The sequence below is a fragment of the Opisthocomus hoazin genome, chromosome 6 (genome assembly GCF_030867145.1).
Source record: "Opisthocomus hoazin isolate bOpiHoa1 chromosome 6, bOpiHoa1.hap1, whole genome shotgun sequence".
In the NCBI taxonomy this organism is placed as follows: Eukaryota; Metazoa; Chordata; class Aves; order Opisthocomiformes; family Opisthocomidae; genus Opisthocomus; species Opisthocomus hoazin.
The window spans coordinates 62071335-62098401 of record NC_134419.1 but is presented as its reverse complement, the minus strand read 5'-3'; the positions used below and the strand labels follow the sequence as shown (position 1 = coordinate 62098401).

The following is a 27067-nucleotide window of genomic DNA, read 5'->3' as shown; positions in this document are numbered from 1 at the left end:
CCTTGTGAATACAAGATTCATGTAATACAGATTTTCAGCTTATTTTCCTGAAAAAGTTGACTTTTCTGATTCAAACTGCCAACCAGCCAGTTGTTTGCCACTATATGTGACAGTTTAATGGTGGTCTTTGCATTTCATTCTCATATATTATAAAATTACTGAATGCTCTGATGCACACTAAAACAACTAACCAACCAGCCCCCTACCCCTCTAAATCCTATTTAAGCCTAGAATGAAAGTATGGGGTGAATATTTTAGAAGATATGCGTATGACAATGTTTCATTACTATCTGGAAAGGGACCCTTAGGACAAAGACATTAAGAATGTTAATCCTATTCTTATAATATCTTCCTAAAATGCTGTGCAGTAGAAAATATTTAATTAGCTTTGTGAAATTGTTAGCAAAAGTTAAAAGCCCTGAGCTGAGGGTGGAGGGGGAACTGTCTGACCGTTACCCTAAGTAGATTATCCTTTTGCCCTTTGGACTCATGAAATTGTAATAATGAAACAAGTTCTACTGTAGTCACCTGTCAAAAATGACACAAATGTGAGAATAAATGCTTGTGCTATAATGAGTGTCCCTGGTGTTGTAAATCTATTCATAATATAAAATTGTAGTTAAAGAGAGCAAAGCTTATACTAATTAAGTTTGGTACCTTGTGTGCTTCTTGTTCTATAGCTGCAATGGTAGTAGGTACTATATAGAGAAACTAAATCATACTGCATTATTTAATGTATTAGGATAAATGCCAAACTATGTTAGCCTGATGAGTTGCAGAAACGACGCAAATATTTGCGCTATGGCAAGTAAAAGTATCCCACTATAGGAAGGTAACTCCCAAAGTACAAATTGCCAGCAGCTAACTGAAAAGTTTTGCTGCAGGTCACAGTTTTCAGGTACATTCACTTTTCAGTTCTGTAGCTGTTCTTTTGCCATAGAGCTTCCTTCTGCCAGTGCTGCCATTGTGGAGTGGCTGGAGGAGCTCAGATTCTAGTGAGGGAAGCTGGTCTCAGTGTACTCAGCATGAACAGAAAGTTATACAGGATCAGATACAGGTGGGCCTTATCTGTCAAGAATAGTGCAGGTTCTCCTTCCTTGTTTAGGGGAGGTGGAAAAGACCCCTTCTGACCATCACACTCACCTTCCTTATTAGTGTGCTGCCATAGCTCACAACCCATGTATCTCTCTTTAGCTGTTTGCCGTAGGGCATGGCTAAGAATGCCCTGCTATAGTATGGTGTTCCCATTTTAAATACTGTGTTTGGCTGACCACGGGGGTCAGCATCATACGCCTGTCCATCCCTGAAGAAAGGATGGTCCCAGTGGCCATGAAATGCCTGCAGAAGACAGCCATGGAGACACCCAGCCCTTTAGCCTGGGGTGTTCAGAAGTGTGCTTTCATAGGCCTGGAGATCTTTTGTTCTGCAGGTTGGTGGTTGTACAGACTGTTTACTCTTTGCTGCTTTTAAAGAGTGTGTTATTAAAACAAATTCTCTCTGTAATATACTGGGGTTAGGATATGCTTTTTCTACTGTTTTTTATCTTTCTTCTTTTTTATTTAAAAAGTATCTTTGTGGTAGATTGAAACTCCCTGAAAATTCCCCTAGAAAGTTGTTGTTACTTATGAAGTAGGAAACCAGGCAATTTAAAATTCAGACTTGAATACAGTAATTGGTGAGCATTTTCCAACTGTTACCAATACTTGGCTGTGACATTACAGTGTTCTCCCTAGGGTATTTGGCTACTATTTTTTTATTCCTTTAGTTGGTGAAGAATCAAGTCAAATTCCATTTTAATTCATTCTCGTATTACAAGACTGTCCATAAAAATTTTTACACTACTGCAATACAAGTAGTAAATTCTGCCTCTATTGGTAAAGCTGTGTCATGGTTTAACCCATCAAGTGGCAACTAAACACCAAACAGCCGCTCAGTTACCCCTTCCCTTCCCCCCTCAGCGGGATCAGGGGAGAATGGACAAAAGGGGAAACTCGTGGGTTGAGATGAAGTTTAATAAGACAATGAAGGAAATGCTAGTAGTAATACTAATAATAATGATAATAATGAATGTGCAAAACAAACTATATACAATACAGTTTTCTCACTGCCCAATGACTGATTTGCGGCGAGTCCCTGAGATGTGATTGCAGAGCCGGAACTAGCGGATTTCATGAAATTCCAAAAAAGACTGAACTCTTGGAAAGTTCAAACTTCCAGATGAGAGACGATTCGAACTCACGGAAAAGAGAAGAGCTCCCTGGCCACCCTCCATTCATAAACTGAGCATGACACTTATGGTACAGAATATTTCCCCTGGCCAGCTTCGCCTGCTGCCTGGCTGTGCTCCCTCCCAGCTCTTGTACACCTGCTCATTAGCCAAATGTCAGAAACTGGAAAAAGTCCTTGATTTCTTAACAACAACTGAAAACATCTGTGTTACTAACATTCTGCTCCTACTGAATCCAAAATACAGCAGCTACTGAGAGGAAAATTAACTCTATCCCAGCCAGAACCAGGGCGAGCTGCTACTCTGATACTATATTCATCTTATTAACTGAGCTATTATTAGATATTCTGAGAGTATTTTGGTAGCTTCTTGTAACACTTCAGTGAGAATCTTTAGTATTTTAATTTACAGTTACATTCCATATAATAATTTTTGGACTTGTGAACAGTCTGTCTGAATTCATTAGTCTGCTGTAAGCTGAAACCATACATTCAGAAGTAAGTGATTGGGCCCATTATTGTAACATTATGTTAGCTTGGACACCGGTGTCTTTCTGGATGTTAGTTTCACTTGATGATCCAAATTTTCTAACTAGACTTTAAAAAAAAAAAATCTGTTAAGAATTTCATATTTCTTTTAATTGTTAGTAGGAGTCCATGTGGCACAGTGAAGTTGAGCACTGGATCTGGAAATTTTTTGGATACATACGTTCTGTTTCTTCTACCATTGAATGACCTATTTCTGAAACTTGGAAAAATATGTTATCTTTCACTGCCTCAGATTGTACCTGTCTGACACCATTACAGTAATATCTATTTTGTTAAGAGCCCTAACTGAAGAGCAGAAGAAGAATTCTCTTAAGCTCTTTTGAAATAAGATGTCGAATTTCAGTGGGGATGTGAGGCAATGGATGTTTCTGCAAGTGTCTTTGTTATTAACATGTAACTGGGAGAAGAACATCAAAAAGTCTGTTTTTATGATTGATCATTTCCTAATTTAAACAGGTAGCTGACATTTTTTCATTACCATAAATGTTAACTTTTTTTGTGTATTTTTAATATAGTTTTGCCTTCCAATTTTGACAGCCTCTTTTGGGGTTCAAAAAGAGCAGGAGTTCATTATTGATAAGCTGGCTAAAAGGTTTCAACTCTGCTCTGACTGCGGCACATAGAGCTTTCCACCTGTTGTCTACACATTAAACTAACTCCCACCTTAGTGTTTGTCTTTTATTGCTGTTTGGCTAGAGGTGGGGTTTTTATAGTGTGGATGCTGCAACGAAAACAGATGTTTCAAAATATGTTGACAGCCATAGAATTGGTATTATTTAGAAATTCTTCAGTTATTATTCGCCTCAGGCCAAAAAAAGATTTTGGTTTCTGTGGTTGTAGCGTTACTGCTGGGTTAGAATTTTAAGCAAAATTCCTAACAATACTTGTAAAGGTATTATTCTTTGGGATTACTGGAAAAATGATGGGAAAGTTGTACATTTGGTTGGTTTTAATCACTCTGAGTCATTAGTTTAGTCTTTCTAGCAAACTAATTTCATTTTAATGCTAGCTACCATTTATGTTGCATAGAGCCTGATTTTCTGTTAATTTTAGAAAACAGTCTACATCCATAATATTTTTAACCTTTCTTTGCAGTGTTTGCTAGTTCTGAGCCTGTGCCAGGATTCCAGGGAGACACCCTGCAGTTAGCTTTCATCGACCTCAGACAAGTAAGACACTAGTTGTTGTTTTTTATCCTACTAATTTCCCCTTTTGACCAGTGCTGAAGTTATTAAATTCAGGAACCTTTCATGTTTTTGCATTCCCATGTAATTAGTTTTGAAAAGCAGTTATTTGAAGTGTTGTTAGTGGCACTATTCCCTGTAATTCAGCATCAACCCGTTTCTCCCGTGTGAGGTTAGGGGGCACTGTGCTACTGGTGGTGCTGGTACCTGGGGAGAAGGTTCCGTTTTGATCCTGACGATGTTGTAAAGGTCCTGGGACGCCTTTTTGCAAGAGTGTACATGTTACCCTGGTATGTGCTGGCCTGATTCCACTCTGGCAATTGCTCTTGTCTACAAAACTGCTCCCTGGAGAGCAGAATCAGGCATGGTATTATTTACCGTTTCCTTTCCTTAATTTGTTACATAGAATTCTTTTAAACTGTTAGAAAGCAGCTTTATTCCAACTAGCTGATCTTTATTATGTATCAAATTTAATTTTAAATGCCTTAATATTGGAAGCACTTTTCCACAGTTCTTGCCAAAATGAAGGTTTTTCCAGGCTAAAATTTACTTATCTTCATTGCATATAGTTATTTGTATTCCCTGCTCTCTGCAAATTCTAACACTATATCCACCCATAGCAATTAATTTTCAAAAGACTTTTCATACTTGAAGCAAGCTTTTAGAAAGAATTTGTTATTTCACAGAATTGCAAGTATAAGTGTTATTTAAATAGTAAAATGAATCATTAACTGCACATGGAGGATCTTTAGCTTTCTGCAGATGTTGGTGGTATTTGTCAACACCATTATGAGCCTGTCAAAGTCATCAGAAAAGAAATGTAGAAAGAATTCCATACCAAATTATCTATGTAGTAAGAATATTTTTGCTTTTAATAGTTTAGTAGGTTTTTCACAGTGAGATAATGAAAATGCATTTCAGAAGTGAAAATTCTTGAGGCAAAAGTATTCCATTTTCTTCCAATAGTTAGGACTTCATTAAAGTGTCTTTTTAAATGAAGAATTTAAAAGGTAGAGTTATGTGTCACATTCGCACAGTAATATAATGATGAGCAATATCAACAATGGGATAAGTGTGGACTATGTGAGGAGGATATAGGATCACGGTCAGAAGATTTGTTCATGTGGTACGTGTACATTAGGATTTCCAGCATTCAAAGTGTAAAGACGTGCTCTGCCAGACTTCAAATACCACAAGTCTTGCCTTGACTAGCAGCCTTCCTCTTTTGGATTCTTTTTTATTCTTCTTTTGTTATCAATGCTAGAAGTGACTAAACATCTTCCATTTAGTACTAAGTCAGTTTAGTTGAAGGGAAAGGATGTTGAGAGATTTTGGCACTGTTTCTGTCATCCACATAAGTGGCATAAATCCTTGCAGAGCCTGTTTGTTTCAAGGGAAAATGTGATTTCCAGCTATGCAGGAGGGCAGGGTGTGTACATACTTGCTACAGGAAATAAATAATATTTTTGTATGTTTTAAACACCAGCTGTTGAGCATGTCACATTTATAGGGATTATGTTGCTTATGATAGCTCTCGGTTTATGTTAGCAACTTATATTTAGAATTCTCTTGATGCAAGGTAACACTTTATAGAGGATGCTGTGTATGCCATGGGAATCTAATCCATTTCAGATACTTCATGAACAGCAAAAGTCTGTCTAATTCTCTTTATTAGGTTGCAGTTTGAGCTTGTAGATGTGGAATAGTTCTAGTATATTTGTTTTGGTTTGTTTTTTTACTATATTTTTGCATGCCTTACCAAAAGGTATTGCAAGTACACATTAAAAACAACTGCAGTGTTTTCCTCCTCTTCCTTATTTGTGATCCATTTCTATCTTAATAGGGTGGATGACAGTTCTTTTCAAGAATACTTAGAAAGGCAACAGAGCCTTTTTCAGAAAGTTCTTATAAAAGGTCATCCTTCTGGTTTTTAGTTTGAATTTGATACTTCTTCATGAATTGCAGGATATGAAAGATAAGGAAGTAGGTCCAGTGGTCAGGTTTTACCTGCCCACCCGGACTGTGCCCTGAGGTCAAACTCCTGATATTGGCTGTTTGGTACAGAGGAGCTGATGACAGGTAGGGGCTGATACAAGGGGGAAAGCTTGAACCGTATCAAAGCTAAAAGGCAGGAGATTTGGGACTCAGTGAGAGACTGTAGCTAAAAGATGGATCAGCAGGATTGCCCTCTTCTTAAAAAAGCAGCTGACCTGCAAGGGAAAAGACTTATCGTCCTGCCAATCACATGGTTGCTAATGGAAGCCAGTTATCTCAACAACAGCTTACTCTCTCTCTGTTGCACTAGGGCAATGTGTAAGATTAATGAGGATTGGGCAGTAGAACATTGTAGCACATTTTACTAAAGAGTAACTTACAAGGAGCCAGCTTGGAAGACAGGGAGGGAAGAGCTACACTTGGGTGATTACCATGGAAAAGAGCTGCCATAGGTATTTTCATCCTAACAGTTCCTGATCCTCCGTCTTTCTCTGAAGATGATGTATGGACAATGTTGTCTGCAGCAGGCCCACTGTTTTCCTTCTTCCTTCCACAGACATAGAAGAGCAAACAGAAAGAGAAAGGTGGCATGAGAAAGAGTTGCCTCTAAGAAGAGAACAGTAGTTAGTAGCAGGGAGCTCTAAGAGGCTAGGAATCACGAAGGGGCAGGCACTTACCAATGTCTCCTTTGATGAGCCACCTCCTTGTTATACTGTCCCCTATTATGCTCTTGTTACACTTAACATGCTCCTTAAAGATCTTAACAATCTGTGGAAACCCTAGTCAATAAAGATTTTTGTTCTATTCCCATAACCGTAGTATCTCGTCATCTTACAGAGGTGACTCGATGCAGTTGGCTAATCACACAGAGTGCATTTGTTCTCTATTCTATGGTTTTCTTCTGCCGGGAGGAAGACTTTTATGTGCATATGTGACTCTTTATTTTGATGTTTTCACTGTGGTCTGCTATATACGTTTGGCAGACAAAACAGAAAGTAACTTGGGGTGGGGGGAGGGAATAATTTCTGAATATCTTAAAAGCTTATATATAAAAGCTTATATGTAAAGCTTACATTGAGTAATTATTAAAAAAAAAAAGAATCCAGGATAATTTCATGTCTGGACAGTCTTTTCTATGCGAGTGGTTTACTTCAAATGGAAGAGTCCATTTTACTTGCTTCATGCTGGCTGGTAGGTAATGAACATAGTCAAAAACATACTTGGCTTTTGCATCACTGGAAGTCTTTGCATCTATAGCAGCCAATGGACTATTCTCCAAAGGATATATGTACCTATGTAGTTTCATCCCTGGGCTGATAAGAGGGGATTGTGCTTCTGACCCAGGAAGACAGGCAGTGGCTGTAGGACTGCAGAATAACACACAGCATTTGCTTAGAGAGAAACCTGAAGTTCACTGCAGGGAGAACACCAGTATACAGTTGCCCATACTACTGAAGAATCACATGGCCATGATCATCTAGAAACTTGCAGCTGCAGCTAGTTCAGCAGCTCCTAAAGCAGCAAGCAGCTGCTGATAAAATTGGGATAGATTCATGGCTCTGTACAGCTGCAGTAACTGTGTCATGCCTCATGCCACTTGTCTTAGTGTATGACCTGAGGTCGTAGCTATGTGCACCCGTTCACCCCATTTAGTTAAAGCCACTGAGGGGCAGGCCAGCTCAGCAAGGCAATTATCAAAGTGGCATGTGCTGCTTTAAAGAGCCTGGTCTCTGGCATCTCATGGAGATGACCCAACTCTCCTGCAACCTGCAGCACGCTCTGAAGATAATCTTTTGCTACTGTCTATATAGGGAGCCTGGGTAAATAGTGCAGTGGCCAAAGTGAGGTGGAATGAACTTTGGGGATTTTGCTACCAATTCAGATCCTAGGTCAATTGGAATTAACCTTCAAAAGTAAACAGGTCTTAGTTCATCCTTCTTGAGTTAGTCTCTGAGAAAGCTCAGCCTCTGACATGAGTTAGTTTTGTCCTGGTTATGATCTCTTCTTTAGTGGCTAAACACTAGGGTTACAATTCTGGAATGTGAGGCAGTTTCTTGGATGTCCTGGGCAGTTAAATACTTTGTGAGGAAAAGACCTGAATCTTACAATGTATGCGTTATTCTTTGGAGAGCCAGTGTTGTGTGTAGAGGACAGGAACGATAACCTTGGGGTAGCCTGAGAGGTCAATAGTTGCTGTCCTAGGGCAAATTTCCTGATTCTTAACCAACTGGGTGGTAACAAATGCCTATTCTTGAAATCAAGTCATTGCCTGCAGAGTTACAACCTAAGCTGCGAATGTAGTTTGGCTTTTTCACTTTTGACTTCACAAGTTATTTCTAGTGTTTCTCCCTGCCACGAGCACTGCTTCAGTTTCAAACAGGCCTTCTTCCACTACTGTCTGATCTCAGACAAGTACTCAGCTAACTTGACTGTGGAATTTCCTTATTTTACCAGGAATGAGGAGAGCTGTGTCTCATCTGTGTTCTTTCAGCACTTAAGTACATGTTGTTAATACCTTCCAGTTGCTGTCAGTGCCGGTCCTGCAACAGGGGCAGCCAATCACAAGTGAACGTAATCATATGCTGTTGGACCCCAGAGTTAAGCAACCACTGCAGCAGCATCTCCATCCATATGGTAACATAGAGTTTACAGTCTGATAGTGATGTGTCCCAGTCTGTGAGACTAAGGGCTATGAATTACAAGGTCCATAAATCTGCATAGGTATGGGAGAAAATTCTTGAAGATTTTCAGCAATTTCTGTTGACATTTTGCTAAAATTAGAGATAAATTAGACATAAAGTCATAATGCAATCAATGTGATTAATATACAGAATAATGTACCATGGAAGCATTAGAAGATACATTTTTGTCAGACTTTTGGGTTGTGTGTAAATAAGCATGTGGATAAGCCCTTCTGTGAGCTCAGGTTGTTAGTGATACACAATATATATTCCTTCTAAAAATTGATACCTGATATTTAAAAGTTTAATACATTTTCTTCTGATTCCAGAGCATAATGGAAATTACACTGATAGTTTCTTGGGTTGCTTGTCCATTTACTTTGTAATGCATTTTCTGGTGTATTGTTGGTGAGAAATACTGCTAACCTTCTGAACTGTAGTGTTGCATGCAACAGTAAGTTCATTTGAAGGATAAAATTCTTACAAGTACTTAATATAGACCTCCTCTTTCTTCTTTGCTTCTCATTCATCACTGAGAGATGATACTGTCCTTCTGATAAACTCAGGAGTAACTCATTGTAGGTAGGAATTGTGCAACAGATCACTGGGCTTCAGTCCCAGCCATGGGATTGTCTGCCACTAAAGGCAGGCTGACAGCTCCGTCTTCCCCACTGTTTTGTTTGCAATGTTTAATTTGAATTCATTTCCTGTGGCAGTAACTGCTCTTCAGCTCTGACTTGTCTCCGATTCCCCCAACGTGAAGCATGCCGAAGCTCTCACCATCTGTGTTCCCTGTGGAGAATGCTCCTGAGCCCTTCAGTAGACCTCAGAGAAGAAGTTGCAGCCTGTTGCCAAACCTATATACCGTGACTGTTGGAGGGCGAGGGCTCTGAAGGCATGCTGTGGCTTCCTTTACAAGCTGCCAGCCCACACAGTGCCTAGGCTTTGAAATGAGTAGGGTACACCCACCCCTAGCCTCTGGTCCAGAGAGGAGTCTTGAACTGAAAACACATCAGGATTTTCCAGGAGGCAGAAGTCCCTAATAGTGTGTTCAGGAGTAAGTCTTAAAAACTTCAGTTGAAAGATAAATCTCTCTTTCATAAGAGAAAAAGTTTGAATTTTAATTAGCAATAGTATAGAATATTTCATCTTTCGCTTCCTGAGGGAAATTGTTGTTGAGATTTTCATCTTCACAGAGGCTCTTTCACAATGCTTACTGATCCCTTCCCCCCCCTGCCATGCCCTCCCCAGCTTCTCCGAAAAAGCAGAGGAGCGTGTTGCATCTGTAACATGAAGCCCAGCCTCGGGGTGCTATGTAATGGGATTTGTGCTTCTCTAGTTTTCAGTGCAATGCTGCTAATTCAGCTAAAGAAAAGGAGGTCAGATTTCAGACAGCAACAGAACAGGAGTTGCACTTCTTTGGATTTCAGACCAGAGATCCTTGCTTTGCTGGGGGAGGAAGCAACACTCTTGCAGGCCTTCCCCTTCTCCATAAATTGACTCTACACTAAAGCAGAGGAGGCCTTGAGGCACACTGTGAGCAGAACGAGGACACTTCATGGCTCAGTATCTCGTATTTGCATCATAGAGGGGTAGTATGTTCAAAATGACACAGTTATTTAACTGCATGCTATATGTGTGTTATCCGGCTTGCAGGGGGTGCACAATGCCTTTTCAGAGTACTGTATTCTTACAAGTAAATGGTAATTGTCACACAAACATGACAATTTGTTTTTAAGCACTTATATTCTTACTTTTCATTTCTCCTTTTCAGCTAGATTCTGTGAAGCCTGTAGGTAATCGCAGTAGACTCAGATCACAAGTTGTGTGTATAGATACTTGTGAGGAAGATCTCAATCAGTGCTCTGTACACAGAAACAGGCCAGCTCATTACTGGGATGGGATTTATAGCTGCCAGCTGGTAAGAATTAGGAAGCTTTGGAAACAAATGCACAGAAATTAGCAAAGGGGGCTTTGGATACACTATCTTGACAAGGATTTGCAGAATCAAAGCAGGATGGAAAGTCAGTCATTTTGTGGCAATAGATATTCCTACTCTATTACTGCGAGGAACTAAGAGCACACTTGCCATGTATTGGGTGTATGTGTGTTCTTTGGGATATTAAATCATTCATCAAATTCAGTGCAAAACAGATTGTATCCAGTTCAACATCTAAATGCCCCTTTTTCAGCGGAGAAGTGCAAATAACATGCTGATAGCACACCAAGTTTTCACTCTAGATTCTGGCATACCTGAAAACAGGTTTTAAGAATTCGGTGTACAAATGCTGTTACGTCACTTCGGTAGCCCTATCAATACCTTACGTAACTAAAACAATATACATATGGCTATTTAACTGCAAGATACACTACTCCACCCATGGCAAAAACTGTACCAGTTTCTCCAGAGGAAAGTAAAGTAGACTGTGCGTAAAAGACTACGTGGTGAAAGGTATAATGCCTAAACTGAATGTCATCTCCTAATTGACAGTGAAGAATGCTGTAGGTGCCTAAACCATGGAAGTTATCAAAAATAACAATTTTCTTGTTGTTTCTTTAATCTAGTTCATTTAAGGGATACAGTTTCCTTAGTTCTCCACTTACTGAACAAGATATATGCAAGAATTAGATGAGCTGACAAGAAATCTGTACTGTGTGTTTAGAAAATGACGGAACTCATGAAGCACTGGCTCAGCTTGACTTAGAGACCTGCAGATAACAGCCTTTGCATAAGAACATAAGCCTTAGTTGAACGGGGGGGTGGGTTAGGTGAATTTGTAATTTTTGGAGCTAAGACAGGAAATGGCATTTATTGATATCATTTTTCATGTGCAGGTGAAACACTTGACTTCTTGGAACAGTGTAGGGGAGTTCCAGCTTCTAAATACTGCTATCACAGAAATTACTGAAAGTTTCACTGGAGAGGCTGATCAAAGCAGATATTACAAAAAAAAAAAAAAGGTAGGCAAAAGCTGCCATTAAGACTATTTGTATGGACATATCTGAGTCCCTGTCTGAATACTACCAACTGTCACGTTTAATCAGCTTTGAGCTCTTCTTCCTAGACCCCACTACTTTCACAAGACAAGGTGTATAAATAGTTAACAGCTCTGTAGGTTTTGAACAAATTACTTATTATGATGAAAACTTCGTATCTTAGGAAAACCTTTCTGTTCAGGAAACCTCATCCCATAGTTAAAGAAGAAGTTCCTGTAAGATCATGACCTAAATGGCACTAAAATTGTATCCTTAACAGCTGAAGTGCATATCGCAAGTATACGTTGTCCACAATGCCGGAACCCAAAGGCTTCAGTTTTCCTGGGCAAGATACTGAATTTCTTCAAAAACTGGCATGCTTCGTGTCTGAGAGACTGTGAAGCAGTCATTTCCAATGACATTATGAAAGAAAGCACTAAATAAGCTTTATCTGGAGAAGGTTTTATTCTTCTGCAGAAGGACCTGGAGGTAGAAAAGTTTCAGAAGGTTCTCTTTCAGATAATTTCTCAATTAACAGATCTCTTGCTTGAATTAGAAGGAATTGATCCGTGTGCTTATGATATCTGTAAACTCCTACTTACCCTTTCTTTGAGTCACTGATATACATCCCATTCAGTGGAAGTTATTCAGTTGAATGAAGTTTCTCTCTTGTTTTCTTCTGCTAGTAGTTTTGCTTCCCATCTGATCCTCGCCTTTATCTTTGTTGTGCAAGAAATGATGTAAATACAAGGAAGGAAGATCTGGGTGCGTGACTTCCCTGAAGTTTGTGAATACTTTATATCACGCTGTTGCCTTCCTGCTGACAACCAGTTGCTGCAGGATCTCTACCATTGTGTCTGGGCCCTTCTGTAGCCCTGAACTGATGGATGGAGTTCAGTTTTGGAGCCTGCAGCTCCACAGGACTTCCTCTGAATCCAGTGGGTGGTATGTGATTCCTATGAGTAATGAATGAGCATTGTTAATTGAAAAACACAAGAGAAGAAAATTATTGTTTTTCTTCAAGTTACTTGTATTCTCTTAACATCTATGAGTCGTCTTCTCCCATCAGGGAGCCGTGGGACTGGTAGCTGTGTTAGCGTATTCAGTAATTCCTGCCCCCAGATTGCTTACATTCTCCAGCCTTAGCCGAGTTAGTAGTATCACTGGTATGTAGTCTGTATTGGGCAACGCTACTAACCCCTTAACCCTACAGATTTGCCTTCAGTATTTCTTCAGCTGCATCAATCAACGTATTTAGATTCCATTCCTTCTCTAAATTATCTGTCAATCACAGGCAGCAGGCAGAATATCCTATTTTTTTCCTTTTGCTTCTTTCTTCTGTGAAAAAGAAAGTTAGCCTGTCTCTTCTTTGGAAGTAACTATAGGGCAAACATAAAATCCAGTAGAATCAAAGGAATCTTTTACAACAAGAAAAGAAGAATTGTTCTCTGCTTCAGAACAATTACAACACAAGGAAGGAGTTGCATAGGCATAGTATGGTAAGGACTTGAGTAAGTGAAATGTGGTTAATGAATGTTTCTTCATTTGGATCATAGTGTCTTAGAAAAAAAGATCATGTCTTCTGAGGTGTTTGTAGGATATGTACCATTATGTGACACTGATCTTCTGATCAGTTATTTAGCACTGCAGAAATAGAAATAAAAAAATATTATTCTGACTATCTGACTGCCTCCAGTCAGTAACATTTGGGATGTGAAGCCCTCATATTTTCTTTCTGTTAGTACAAAGGTAGTAATAGATGGCAAAAGAAATTATTGAATTTCATACTGTTATGTAAATAACTGGTTTCTGAATGAACTAATTGTACTATAAGCAATGTGACTAAACCAGCATGTTCTTAGCCACAGTTTTATGTCATACTGGCTTATACCATGTTAACATATATGGCTCTTATGTGTGTGTCAGGTTTGGAGCAATTTGTCGTCTTACAAGTTGCACTGTTTTCATTAAAGACTATGGAAATAACAAATAAAGTTAACACAGAAGATTCAGGTATAGGTTATATTTTAGAACCTAAAGAAAAACTCTTGGAGAGGACTTTCCCTAGAGCATGAGTAGCAATGGAGCAGTGCAACTTGGAAGATCCTGCAATCATAGAAAGAGTGATGGTGGGAGAAATAAGAGTGAATAAGAATAGAAATGCAAAGAAATGGAGAGGGGGAAAAAAAAGGTTGAAAGATGAGTAGATGGAAGCAGTAGATGATGGGGCAAAAAGAAGAATGTAAAGATATAGAATGAAGTGCACACAGACAAAAAAGTCAGTTACTGTCTATGAATGTACTTTATTGTTCTCCTTTTCTTTCTATGTTTATAATTTTCCATGGTTGATGCTGAGATCCATTAAAAACATTTCTTTTTCAAACAGTAGAAGCTTGAAGAGATGTTTTTACCCAAAGGGAGGAAAGGACTTTTAGTACACAGTTAGTGGTGTACAAAGTCCATGAAACCATCGGATTGCCTTATTCACAGGAGAACACAAGCTTTCCTGGTTTCAGTGGCGTGCCTGCAGGAAATCGTTCCAGGAGGACATGCAATTAGCCCACACTCTTCCAGAGTGCACAGTGTAACGTGATGCAGTTAAACCAGAAGACAGTTTTCATCTTTTGACCCTATGTCAAACATGTCAGTTGAGTAGCTTACCTGAGACATCGGCCATCAGATATTTTCCCATAGAAAGGAACGTGCAGTAAACACAAAACACACATAAAACACACACAAAAAATGCAATTTTAAAACCTGACTTATTTTCAAAGTAACAGAGAAAGTGCTGAGCCAGCCTTTGTGAGTGGCACAACTCAGTGCATCCAGATTCTCTTTTCTTTTTGCCAGTCTAAAGTTTAAATAAAAAATCTTTATCCTTGCTTAGGATGTATGAGGAAGACATTAAAAGTCGCTCTTTCATTGTAAGCACTAACGAGATACTGAGTCCTGTGGAATGATAGATTTGATAATATTGTTGAAATGTACATCCAGATGATAGTTTGGGGAATGGTAATGTGTTCGGTAAGGTGTCTAAGTCTTGGATCCATTGACACAGAGGATACTTAAAAAAGTTCACAGTGAAACAGAATAATATCGAATAATTCCTAGACAGAAATACACAGGTAATGGGGAGAGGTGGGGGGAACCTGCATAACTGGTAGATGGGAAAGGCACAAGCTGAAAACTCAAATGACAGTGTAAAACAGTCCCCCTATCTTAATTAAATAAACCAAATAATGCGATTTAAACTTCTTTGAGTTAAAATTACTTTAATAAGGGTGTTAATTACTAGAGGATTAACACTGCTTACATGTGATAATAGATGTGGTCAGTCAATAAAGGGTGAGAATAATGTTCATTTAAGAAGCAAAAGAATCTAGCACAGGATTACTCACCAGAAAGGGATAACATTTCAAAGTGGCAAGTAAAATCAGGGGAAGAGGTTTTCAAATTGCAGGAGGCATTAGAGGCTAAATTGTGCCATCATTACTCAGCAAAAGCTCCATGTATATTGGGATCTGTTGGAGCTAAAATGTGAAGAGTAATTATTACAAATCACATTACGTAGTTTGGAATTATTCTTTCTTCCAGAGCAATTGTAACAAGTAATTTTTCACATGAAACACTTTAAGAAAAGATTGTCACCTTAGAAGTGAGGAGAAAAGGTATATTCTAAAGGAAAAAGATCAACTTCTAAGGAGAATAATTTCTTGAAGGTGTGTTTATTAGAAAAGAAGTAATATTGGACTCTTGACATTAAGCAGAAAGGGGTTTTCCTAATACGTTTGCAAACATAGCAGCAGGAGAAGAAAGATCTCTTGCAAAAAGCCAACAAAAAACAAATTCTGAGTTATCCAGGTTTCTTGTTCCAGCAACTTACTGGGCTCAGAAGCCTTTGCTAAACCAAGTTATCTAGACAAGAATAACAAAACAAGTACAAGCATTTTATACGGGCTGTAGTATTTGCTAAAATGGTTTTAGAGTCATTTGATGGATATAAATGTGGAAGTAAACATCTTGTAGTCATTGAAGAAGAAAGTGAAGGTTGTCCAGGAAACAGTATGAAACTTTTGTCTTGTGATTTTGGCTTGGCTTTTAACTCATCTGTATTTACATTCCTGAGCTGCTGATTGTGGAATTCCTTGTTCAGTGGTTCCCGGGTCTAGTGTAGCTTTCCCTAAGGGATGTAACTTCATCTGCTGTGAAGGGTGGTTGTGCAGCCATACCCTGAATGAAATAACTACCTGTTTACGGTAAACTCTTGATGAGCACAGCTGTAAGCGTCTGTGCCTTATGGCTTGCACTGGATTTTTGTTTCTGGATGGAAAAAGAATGATGCTGGTGTCTGGCCTATTATGTCTTAGATTTCAGTGGCTTTCCACATATTCTGACTCGGCACCCAAGATAAGCTGAGATACTTTATGAAACAGTTACTGTATTTGTATCTGCTTCCTGCAGAGGCTTTTCAGAGAGATGCCTTGTATATAAAATGCTGGCAGCTTTGATGGCCACCTAAGAGAATAATCTGGAGGGCTAAGGCTTTTTTTTTTTTTTTAATTTTAGATCTGCAGGTTTTTGAGAACCCCACAAATTTTAAAAATAAACCAAAGCAAAAAGTTATAGAGTAAAAAATTTAGACTGTTGCGTTGAAACAAACTATTTTCCCCTACCAGCTGTAGGACCTAAGGTTACCTCAGTGGAGATGGGGTATTTCATAGTGCACACTAGAGATTATGGACCTCTGTGGAGACCAGATGCTGCAGATACAAGAGATGCTCATAAACCTTATAGACCTGATGTATATCCTCCTGTTAGGCTGAAAGCCTCAATCTCTATAACAATGTACTTGCAGTATTTTTCTTAGATGTAATTTCCTCTGGTGTTTTGGTCCAAGTCAGAACATGACGAGAAATAACTGGAGAGCTACGAGAAGGAAGTATCCTGTTCTACCCCTGAGTCGCTGATTCCCAGTGGCCAGGTTCCTGGGTCAGTTCTGTGAGCTGCAGCTTCACACAAAGAGCTGAAGTCTTCACCTCCTCTGTGAGCACAAGGCTGATGCCGCGGAGCTGTGCCATGCTTGCTCGTCTTCCTGTAGGCATCAGTTTACATTCACACGCCAGGACCATTTATCTAAAACTCTTTCCTTCAATCCTGGAAGTAATCGGACTGAAATTTAAACTTGGAGTTGTAATTATACTTGGGCAGACCACTGTGTGTGTTTAGTTCTAGGGTACAGCAGCCTGACTTTATGGATTAGGTGTGCGTGTATACAAGCACAGTTCAGATTAGCTAGTTCAAAACGGCATTTGTCAGATAATGACTTTTCAGCGTAAAGTATATATACTGACTTCTGGTGAGTCTGCAGGCATCTAGAGTTACTCACACGGATACTGCTAAATATTAAATATGACAGATGGGACTAGAGTGTTCAGCTGGAGAACACAGTGTGGATGGAAGTGAACGTGTTTTGTGTTTAAATTTTTTTCCAGTTACACAAAGTTAGATGATTTTTAATGAGTCTCACCATCTCTAAACCAGAGAAGGTGGGACTCATTAAAAATCATTCAACTAAACCAGAGAAGGTGGTTAAAAATCTGATTTTAATACTAGATTTTGAAATTTTTTAATATATCTTTTTAGTGAAACGCCTCAAATGGATTTTTACAGGAAAGAATGAGACAAATGATACAGTTTTAATCTCCAAGAAACTTATTTTAAGGTACTGTGCCACATCACAGTCTGTTTATGGCATTATTTTGTAGCTGCGCAAATAGTTTAAAGGAAACCTGTTATAAGTCTTGTGCAGCTGAAAAAAACTGTTTATAGAAAATTTAGGTTTAAGTAAACTAAACTGCAAAAGTTGCCTCTTCAGTTAATAATGATCTTGGTAGATTTCAATGTTTAAGTACTGCTGGCAAACCTGTGTTTAAAAAAAAAACAGAAGCCAAATGAAAATGACAGTTTAAATTTAACTGTTCTATATTAAATGCTTCACAATTTTAACAGCTGAAATTGTATTTTCAAAGTCTCATTCAGGTCAGAGGCAGATGCCCTGTTTTGGGGGGCTGCACTTGTCACCCCTGCGTGCTGTTGGAGCGTGTACGCCTCTGCATCAGAAGCTCACAAACAAAAAAAAAAGTGAAAGACCTGACCATTGCATAATACACAGTTTTTAATCCACACAGATTTTACCACTGACATAGTTTTATGCTTTGTCTAAAAGGACTTCATGTACGGGCTAACGGGCTTGACAGGAACAATTTGGCCCGAGCGCGTGCCCTCTGGAGCCTGACTGTCTGCCAGGCTCCTGCTTTTCAAACTCTTCCCTGTTTCTAGACTCAAAAGACAGTTCTTTTGCTACCAGTCCAGCTTATTCTTTAATGATGAAGAAAAACACACTTCGCAATAAACGTGCACTGTAATTAAATCTTCTTAGAAGAGGTATTACTTGTTGTTATATTGTGTATTGCATAGGGCCTAGCTATTTGTATTTGCCTCAGTGACTATTTTTCAGTGACTTTCTTTAGATGTTACGTCTTGGGCTGCTTGAAGTTTTAATGAGATTTGTAAAAATTATATGTTGTGTTTTTCTGGCTATGGTAATAGCAACAAGCTTGTTCACATGACTTCAACAGAAAGCATTTTATTTTGTAGGCAGGCCTCAGTTTGTTTGAAGTGTCAAAGAATAAAAAAATGTATTTGGGCTTGCTCATGAATATAACAAGACCAGGCATCTCTCAGAGTGTACCTCAAGGTCCAGATTTTAGGAAAGAATTCTGCACTTTCAGATAATTTGGGTTACAGAGGACACAGGTTTGAACACAAGTAATTTCTGGTTTTTTTCTTAGCATAACAACAATTCCCAGTGGTTGAGCTGACATAACCTCTGAGTTTATACCTTATACACTTACAAATGTGTTAAAAATTGTGTCCCATCATGACAGTGACAGATACGATTTTCATGTATAAATTTAAAACAGATGCAAGCATTTAAATATAAAACTGTTTCATTCTTGTGAACATTTAAATGTCCCCAATTCAGGCACAATTTCTAAATCCACTTTTAATGCAGTGGCTTAAAAACCGAAAGACACTGCCTTTCTAACACAAACTATCCTTCCTTTGAAAATCCAGGGCTCAGTTTTCAAAGCATTGCCTAGGAATTTAGCCTGCGACCCCCATTGACACTAATGGGAATTGCATAGCTAAGTCCCCGTAAGATCACTTTGAAAATGCATTTGTTGTACCAGTCCAGAAAACGGATAGCATAAACTATAGGGAGACATTCACAGATCAAGAGATCAATTTACACTTTGAAACACAAGACCAATGTATGTTATTCCGGTTATGTGATCAGTAGGGGGGGATTTTAAAACTAACCACATTCACAAAATAAGTCACCAGGAGTAAACAAAACAAAATATTTTGGCAAGTGGCAGGCAGACTTGCTAACCAGGCTAACAAGATATTTGTCAGCAGTAACAAACACCAACTGATTAAGCGATAATTGTGTTTGGTTGATGCAGTGTTATTCTACAGTTAGCAAACTCTGTCTTTTTTCCTTGTAAGCTGGACTTAGAGATCTATATTTTAAACACTTCTGTTGTTTCTTTGCAATCAGGAAATCTTTAGAGTGAATAAGACCTGTCTTTGTCCAGGTCTGATTCTGGTCCTTCATGTTTTAGTTCCAATCTAGTAAGTGCTTTCATGGTATGCGTGCTTTCGTAAACAGGGAGATAACATTTGGTGAACTAATGGGGGTGATGTCTTCGTGTTCATGCAGGGGTTTTTGTTAATTCGTTGGAAAGAAGTGTATACCTGTGTAACGTATATTCATGTGTACTTGTGCATGAAAAATACGCAGAGACTAAAGTGTCATTGTTGTGTGGCTGTGTTAATGCAGTGCCTGTGAGTCCCAGTCATGGACCATGGCCCCGTTACGCTGGGCAGAGTATAAATAAGTGTTCTAACAAAAGGAAGACAGTGTTGCCTCAGTTCACAAACCGATGAGATTATAGCTCCACTGAAAGGTTAACGTTATGTCAGAAATTATGAAACAACAATGATTCTGGTTGACAGGCTTCCTCTTCGGTCAGCAAAGCCGTTTGTTCTTCTGAATAAGAAGTGTATATAGGTACGGTGTGAGCTTCTTGGGGTGGGAAATGTTGGGGAGTGGGACGTGAGTGGCTTTTGTGAGTTTACTATGTTTAAAATGGAAAAGTCCCCTTCATCTTCGGAGCTTTTTAGCTCCAAACCCCAATACAAATAGTAATAATTGAAATATTAATAGAATTTCTATGCCTTTATCTTAATGACTGAAGTGATACATAGCTAACAACAGTCATGGGGCTTTTTTCCTAGGTCAAAAGCCACGCATCCTCAAGATAAAAATTGCAATGTTATTTCTGTATTGTCTCCCAAGAAAAGATTTGGCGTAGCTTGCAGTTGTGTATGCTTGGCACCGTTCGTTTCCCAGAAGAATTCACCAGTATTCTAGGCTTTGCGATTTTTTTAATTAAAGAGGTCAAAATCCATTACATCTAAATTTCAAAGAATTTACCAATTAGCTGTAGTCTGCGATGCCCAGCAGGTGGCTTTTATACTATTAAAGGGAGATTGTTTCCATCTCTGTTCAAAGCAGAAGCAAAACAAAGGAAAATATAGAATATTTTGCTGTACAGAGTGCAAATTGCATGCTGTGTAAATTATAGGTGAAAACTGTATGTATGGGAGAGTGTTCAGTCATACCACTTCAAGAAATAATTTGATGTATTTTCACACTGTTCCCCATGAGGATTTTAATGGTAATGTCTAAATCTGTTTAGATTACCGATTAGCTGAGCAGATTAGACCGCTTGCTATTTCCTGAAATGAAGATCATAGCATGTTCTTGCTTAAAAGTAAAAGTAAAAATGCACAGTTAAGTAGATTAATGAATTTGCGAAAAGTAAAATTAGAAAAAGCTGAGCGTGCTGGGATGTCACGAGATGCAAAAAAGATGCAATTTGCACTTTCCGATGAATCTAAACTTCCCCGATTTTTACCTACTTAAAAGCGTGTTTGTGACCTTTTGACCCTTTTGTTCTCGCTTCCTCAGAGAGGCCTTTATTCTGTAGGGCTTAGGTATGACAAAATAAAAAGAGCGTTAATGGCAGAACAGTCCTTGCTGATCACCCCGTGTAAGATGTTTATGCAGAGTGTCAATAGAAGCAATTGGCCTAACAGTGTGACAACCTGCTCGGCTTGGAAATGGCCTAATCTCCTGGCTGGGTTATCCAGAGGTCAGGTGAGGATTGGGCGTTCTGCGCTCCCCGTAGCGCTCTGCGACGCGACCTGCGGGCACTGCAGGGCACAGAGCAGAAGCGACTGAGCCCAAGAATGCCACAAAGGTTTTCTTTTTTCTTTCTTTTATTATTTTTTCTTTAAATCTCGCTCTTTTTGCTGTTCCTGATTTTCTTTTTCTCTGCCGCCTTTTAATTTTTTGCTTCCGGTCCCATCCCAGAGAGTCTGCGGGAGCGTACAACACGTAACGCTGACAGGGACTCCGCCGATATCGCTGTCTGCTGCTTCGCTGTGCTGGGTGGTTTGGGTTGTTTCCCCAAAGAGGCGTCACCCCGCTGTTTTCTGCAGTTCAGGTGGGAACCTGCGTGAGGTCCCCGGTGCTGAGGGCTGCCCGGTTGCCCCGGCCCGGCGGCGCTCGGGTGGGCACGGCCGGCCTTGGCGGGCTGCCGGGCCCGGCCTCCCCAAGCCGCCTGCTCGCTCTTGCTGCCGCTGCCTTTTTCTCCCTCTTAATTATGCCCCAAGGCTGTGGAAAGACAGCAGTTATCTGTTTCAACAGACTAAGCAGCAAGTGTTCTGACGTGTTTATCAGGCAAATTGTACCTGACAAAAGGTAATTACACATGCAATCAAGTGCAGAAGTAACTGGGTGATTAGGGGTTAATAAACTGCTTAGCACAAGAAATATTCAGCTTGGGAGCAAGGAGAGTGGGCCAGGAGGATGCAGCCGGCAGTGATGCGTTAAAAGAATTCCTTTTCTTTTGATGGAATATTTGACTTTATGGGAAGACAAGCAGGGTAGGAAGTGTACCACTCCTCATTTTCATCTCCAGCTCCCGAATCGCTTCTGCCTGTTGCACAACCAAAGCTGTTTGCTGACACTCTTGCTGCTTCAGAAGAGACAGCAGCACCATTCCAACTTGCACTAGGCTACCTTGGGAATTCACAGTTAAGATTTTGGTAGTATAGCCGACACAATTGGTCTTGTCTAATGCACACTGCCCCCGTTTCCCTCCGCAAAGCCCTTGCCCCTTCCTTCTGTCTCTGTTGTTGACTCTGCGCATAGCTAATTCCCCAAGTTGCGTTCTCTTCCAAGATTATTCCTGACAGTTGCCCAGCAGTAAAAAGGAAAGGGCATCTGTATGATATCTGAGGATGTGACAAGAGGCTCAAACAGCATTGAAAGGGCCGGATGGTCGATTCCAGCAGTTCCCAGAGCACAGAATTCTCACGTAATTGCAAGATGGCCTAAATACGGAACTACAGCCGAGCTGCTCAGGACTTTAGGTAGTGTAAGACAAAGGTTTACTGAGCGATGATTACCAGTAATTTCTATCCAAACACGGCCATATCACGTAGATACTGGGAAAAAGCAAGAGTACTGACATTAAAGAGTAGGTGCAAATGCCCTATTTGAAGCCAAATTTCTGTCCCTAAAATCTTAAGAACTTGTTTCCTTCCGAAGGATGAATATTCTAATATTTTGTGTTAACCAAAGCTGTTAGCTATCAAGGTCTTGAAGTAGGACCTCTTTTAACCAAAAAACAGTGTAGTATCTTTTACAATAAAATTGGTGTGTTTATAATGAAAGTCTTCTAATTAAAAATAGCAGTGTTATCCGTATAATGTAAAAAAAATACTATAGCCTTTTATATTAGTATATATAAACAAGTTTTTTTCCAAGTGGTGTTTATTTCGAGCAGAAAGAGCTAATGTTAGGCATAAAAGGCATTTAGAAAATACATAGACAAGAACAAAAAGTTGGAAAATCAATGTATTGTAGGGCATCATTCAAAATGCAAGTCCACAACAGCAACCAGAGGCTTAAGTTATCTATAATATTAGAAGTATGGATGTGACTAATAATGTGATGGTTCGAGAAGGCAACACTATTTCATATACAGTAAAAGGAACGTGCTGCTCTCTATTCATCAGCCCTGATTGTTCCAAGATGTTGGATAAAGGTTCCCCTTCTGTCATACCTTTAGAAGAGGCAAATCCTCTGAATAAGGGATATCTATCTTGTAAATGTAAAGAAGTGGACCGTGGGTTGGACACTCTGTCTGGTATGCTAGAAAGGATAAAGCTTGTTCCCTTTTTTTTTTTTTTTGTTGGGGCTCAAACACACACACACTTGTCTGCAAATTATTCCTAGTCAGAAGGGCTTCCCTTGCTCCTAGGGAAGTGTATTCTGCTTCATTACAAAATTCTCAGGTATAGCATTGCCTGTCCTAGCTTATTCTTATTTTTCATGGCTGTTATGGGATAAAGAGAGTACAACAGTGCCATTGTTCTTGCCTAGTAGAGTACGTACATCTAGTTTATTAGGTGCTTTACAGTGTTTCAGCTGCATGATAAGCTGGTTCTGACAGAGCACCCTGGGGTGGGTCCTTAGGTGAGGCTGAGCGGCTGACTAGCAGCTAATGGTCTGCACTGCCTCCAGACTCTCAGAGTAGTGGGAGAGATTGCCTTTCTGTCCGGTTTGAAGTATTTCCTGTACATGTTAACTTTGGAAAGATGCATGTGCAAAATAAGCATTTTTCCTATTGTCATTTCAAGGCAAACAATGCACATTCTAACCTTGAGGAAGTCGCAGCCAGCAGCACCAGTGTGAAGTACTACACTGTGTGGATTTTGATTAATTTTGAGGCAGGAAAATATTTATGGCCAGGACTATCTCTGTTCATGTATTTCTACTACAGTGCATGTCAACGTTGACCATTCCTTGCTAGACAACACATCTCATTTTCAGTTATTATCTCGGTAATAGTGGCGGTTTTAGTGGATAAAGTAGTAGTAGGGAAATGTTGCTTTAATTTAGCCTTTAATAGGTTGATTCTATTTGCCATAATAAGAACTACTATCACAGAACTAGCACATTCGCCTGTACTTCATGCTTCATAACTGAGAAGCTCACCTGAACTTAAATCCCTAAAGCTTTTTTTTGTTTTTTTGGGGGTTTTTTTTGTTTGTTTGTTTGTTTTTTTAGTTGTAGCTGATACTCTTTTTGGCAAAATTAACACTTTTATGATTAGACTTGCCCTTGATACAATTTTTCTTTTTCCACATTACCAGTAATCACAGTATTTAAAACTGCCGAGATTTAAAACCTTTTTTTATTTCAGTGAAATTTAACATCTCACATACTGCATCTCTGTAGTATGAGTCACCTCAGCATGTCAAGCCAAATCCACAAAGTACTTCCATTATATCTTCACCTCGAGTACCATGTAACATTACCAAAGGCTGTTCCCTCTCCTTGTGGTTTTGCACACACCTAGTCCCTGTCACATTATAAAATCATTTTAATATGCATCTATTGTAAATGAGAATACAGCAGAAATATAGGAAAAAAGTTACGTTTTTTTTCTCCTCTGTTGAAGAGTTGGCCAAGTTTTCATGATGAATTTCCTGTAGCTATCTGTTTGCACGAGTTAAAAAACAGACTTTTTGCATCTTCATGTTCTTGTATTTTCAATAATCTTCATGTATAAATTTCAAGGTAACTTTATCCTTTACTAAACTAAAAATCATGTACCAAAGGATTAGGTAGGCCAGTGCTTTGTTGTCAGTTTTGTCTTTCCAAGACATACTCAAATCACATGAAGTAGCCCAAATATTTTTCTGCATCTTTGAATGGATGGGCTCTCTTCCAGATCATATGCCTGTGGCTAAGACTGTCCCACTTCAATAGAAGTCTTTCTATAAGAGGAAGAGGAATTAAAGTGCTGCGTTTAACTAGGGCACACACTTTTGTAGCAAAAGGCAGCGTAAATCAGAAAGGAACAGAGGAGCAGAAGTTGAAGCAGACTGTAGGGTCGATACCTCTGCAGCATGCATGGCTGCGGGAGCGAAGGTGAATTTGAGGTTGTGCTTGAGGGAAGCTTTGTGTGGGTGGACTGAAGTTACGTGCTGTATGCTTGCGATGGTCCTGGGAGCAGCAGCTCACTTCTGCTAGACTGTCCTTGCTGCCGCTGGCTGCTCGCCAGCCTGCTCCCCTCGCAAAGCGCCCGCATTGCCTGTACGTCCGCCAAGTGCCAAGTCGGATGCAGGTGATGTGAATGGCCAGGACACAGATCTGAAGAGCTGCACACCAGGCAGCCCTTGCCCACCCACAGCGTACAGTATGTGCTGTCAAAGCCCATTACGTACAGCAGTATGCCACAGCGCGGAACTGCAGCTGTGACGGGGGCAAAAAGCACAATGCGTAATTGTGCACAGCAGCAGTTCGGTCTCCAGCAGCGTCTGCAGCTCCGTCGCGATTACTCCAGCAGCAGGGCATGTTTGTCACACTGCAGCCCCTGAACACGTGCGCAGAAGGAGGGAAAGGAGCTATGACAGTGGCATGTGTCATTGGATCGCATGTCCCTGGTCCTTTGTGTTAACCTGCTGCGTGTCATGACAGCTGCGTTAGCTTAGGAGTTATAATAGCCTGAGGCTGGTTGCGTGCAGCTCTTTGACCGAGCATGGGGCAAGGAAGAGGCTGGGGTACCTACCCCTTGCGGATAGTGTCTCTCGGGGTGTTCACTCTTCAGAGCCAGGACTGTGTTGGCGTGCACAGAATATGCTTCATGTTCTCTTGGGACGTTGTTGTACCTCATGTGTTGAAAAGCAACAGACTCTGTGGTCTGTTTAGAGCCCTACGTGCCTACCTGTGTTTGGTCAGGTGACACATGAGATGTAATCTTCCATGCCGGACACCGCTATCACTGAGACGTCCCAGAGCCACGACACAATCACATGGTTGATTAAAGCACTGGAAATACAGTGTGAAAATCTCTCATGCAATATTGGCAGGGAAGTTTCTTTGAACTTGTCAGCACTGTAACTGTATCAGTCACTGGTGGCTCTGGGCCGCGCATTGCTAACAAGATACAGAGCTTCAGGGTTGTTTAGGATTTACCCAGAATACTCAATTTCAGTCTTACAGCAGGGATAAGAAATGAAATCTTTCACCTTTGATTTACTGAACACAGCTGCTGCAGGAGCACTGGCAGAGTCCTGTCTTCAGGACTATCTCCCACGTAGAGCCCATGACAAGTGGCATTGTAATTAGTAGTAATTTATTAATACAGTCTGTTTGCTTCTCTGTGAGAGCGGGAACACAAAGTCTCCAGATTATATAGTTTGGGTTCCTGTGGTTGTCAGCTTTATCCTCCAGCTTGTCTTGTGCATCAGCCTGTCCTATCTTTCCACTCTTCCGATCATCCTTTTGAGTATATCCCACGGCCTCCATGAGGACTGGGCATGACTGACTGTTCTGACGCAGGTAGTAGGAAGTGGTGAGTGACATGCAGCAGCGCTGAGGCCTTGGGTTTCACAAACGCCACTGATTCCGAGTTACCAGAGCCTTCCCAGGTCTGTGTGCTTAGTCACTAAAGGCACGTTCTCTGCCGCTCCGTAGAATTGGTGGTGCCCATCCTGAGAAAGCGCTTTGTGAGAAAGAACCGCTTGCATTTGACCTTGACAGCTATCGTGCATGTGTAGCCAGTGGAGAATGAAATGGCCTCCTTGCTTTGTACACACATTTCACCCATATGAGATAGTTGAATGCAAAATCTGTATGTCACTGGGGTTTGTGACAGTCGCTGGAGGACTTTGGAACAACAGAGCAGCGTTGGAGGTCCGTTATAAAGCCAGGAAATGTTACTACGTGTTCACAAAAGACTACACTACAAATACGGAAGGAGTAATTAATTAGAAAACAATTTATTTAAATTAGACACTTTATTGAAAATGTCAGAAGAAAGGGCTTAGGAGGTGGAAAACTTTGGAGAAAGGAGGCGTATAAATGTAAAGCTGTGAAGACTGGGCGCTAGCTTGGGCTGAGGGCCCAGCTCAGGGGAGCAGCCGTGGGCACTGTGAGCCAGGGCAGAGCGGTGCTGGTGGCCCCCCACACTGGTGCTCACCGTCGGTTTGGCGGGCAGCCGGAGACGGAGGCCCCGTTAGCCCTCAGCAGCAGGACGCGGCCGGGCGGGGAGGCCGGGGCGCCCCGCCACCGACGTCCACGGGAGCGGGGCGCTGGGGGCCGCGTTAGGCGGTGGGGGCCAGGCCGGCTGCGTGTGCAACCCCGGCTCCGAGGTCGGGCGTCAGAGGCCCGGCTCGAAGGCGCGGGGCCGAGCCGCGGGGCCGGGTGCGGGTGCAGCGGGGCTGCCGGACCGGCGCGGCGCAGAC

The 27067-nt window shown here is 40.6% G+C and overlaps 1 protein-coding gene across 10 annotated transcripts in view; it reads left to right on the top strand.

Moving 5' to 3' along the window:
• The window catches only part of EXOC6 (exocyst complex component 6), a 94742-nt gene that overhangs the window by 65530 nt on the left and 2145 nt on the right, over positions 1-27067 (top strand). For 5 of the 10 annotated variants that reach the window (XM_075423458.1, XM_075423457.1, XM_075423459.1 and 2 more), the window contains one exon: positions 3871-3944. In XM_075423458.1, the coding sequence (XP_075279573.1) occupies positions 3871-3944 (74 nt within the window). The other 5 variants (XM_075423460.1, XM_075423455.1, XM_075423454.1 and 2 more) reach the window with 2 other exon arrangements.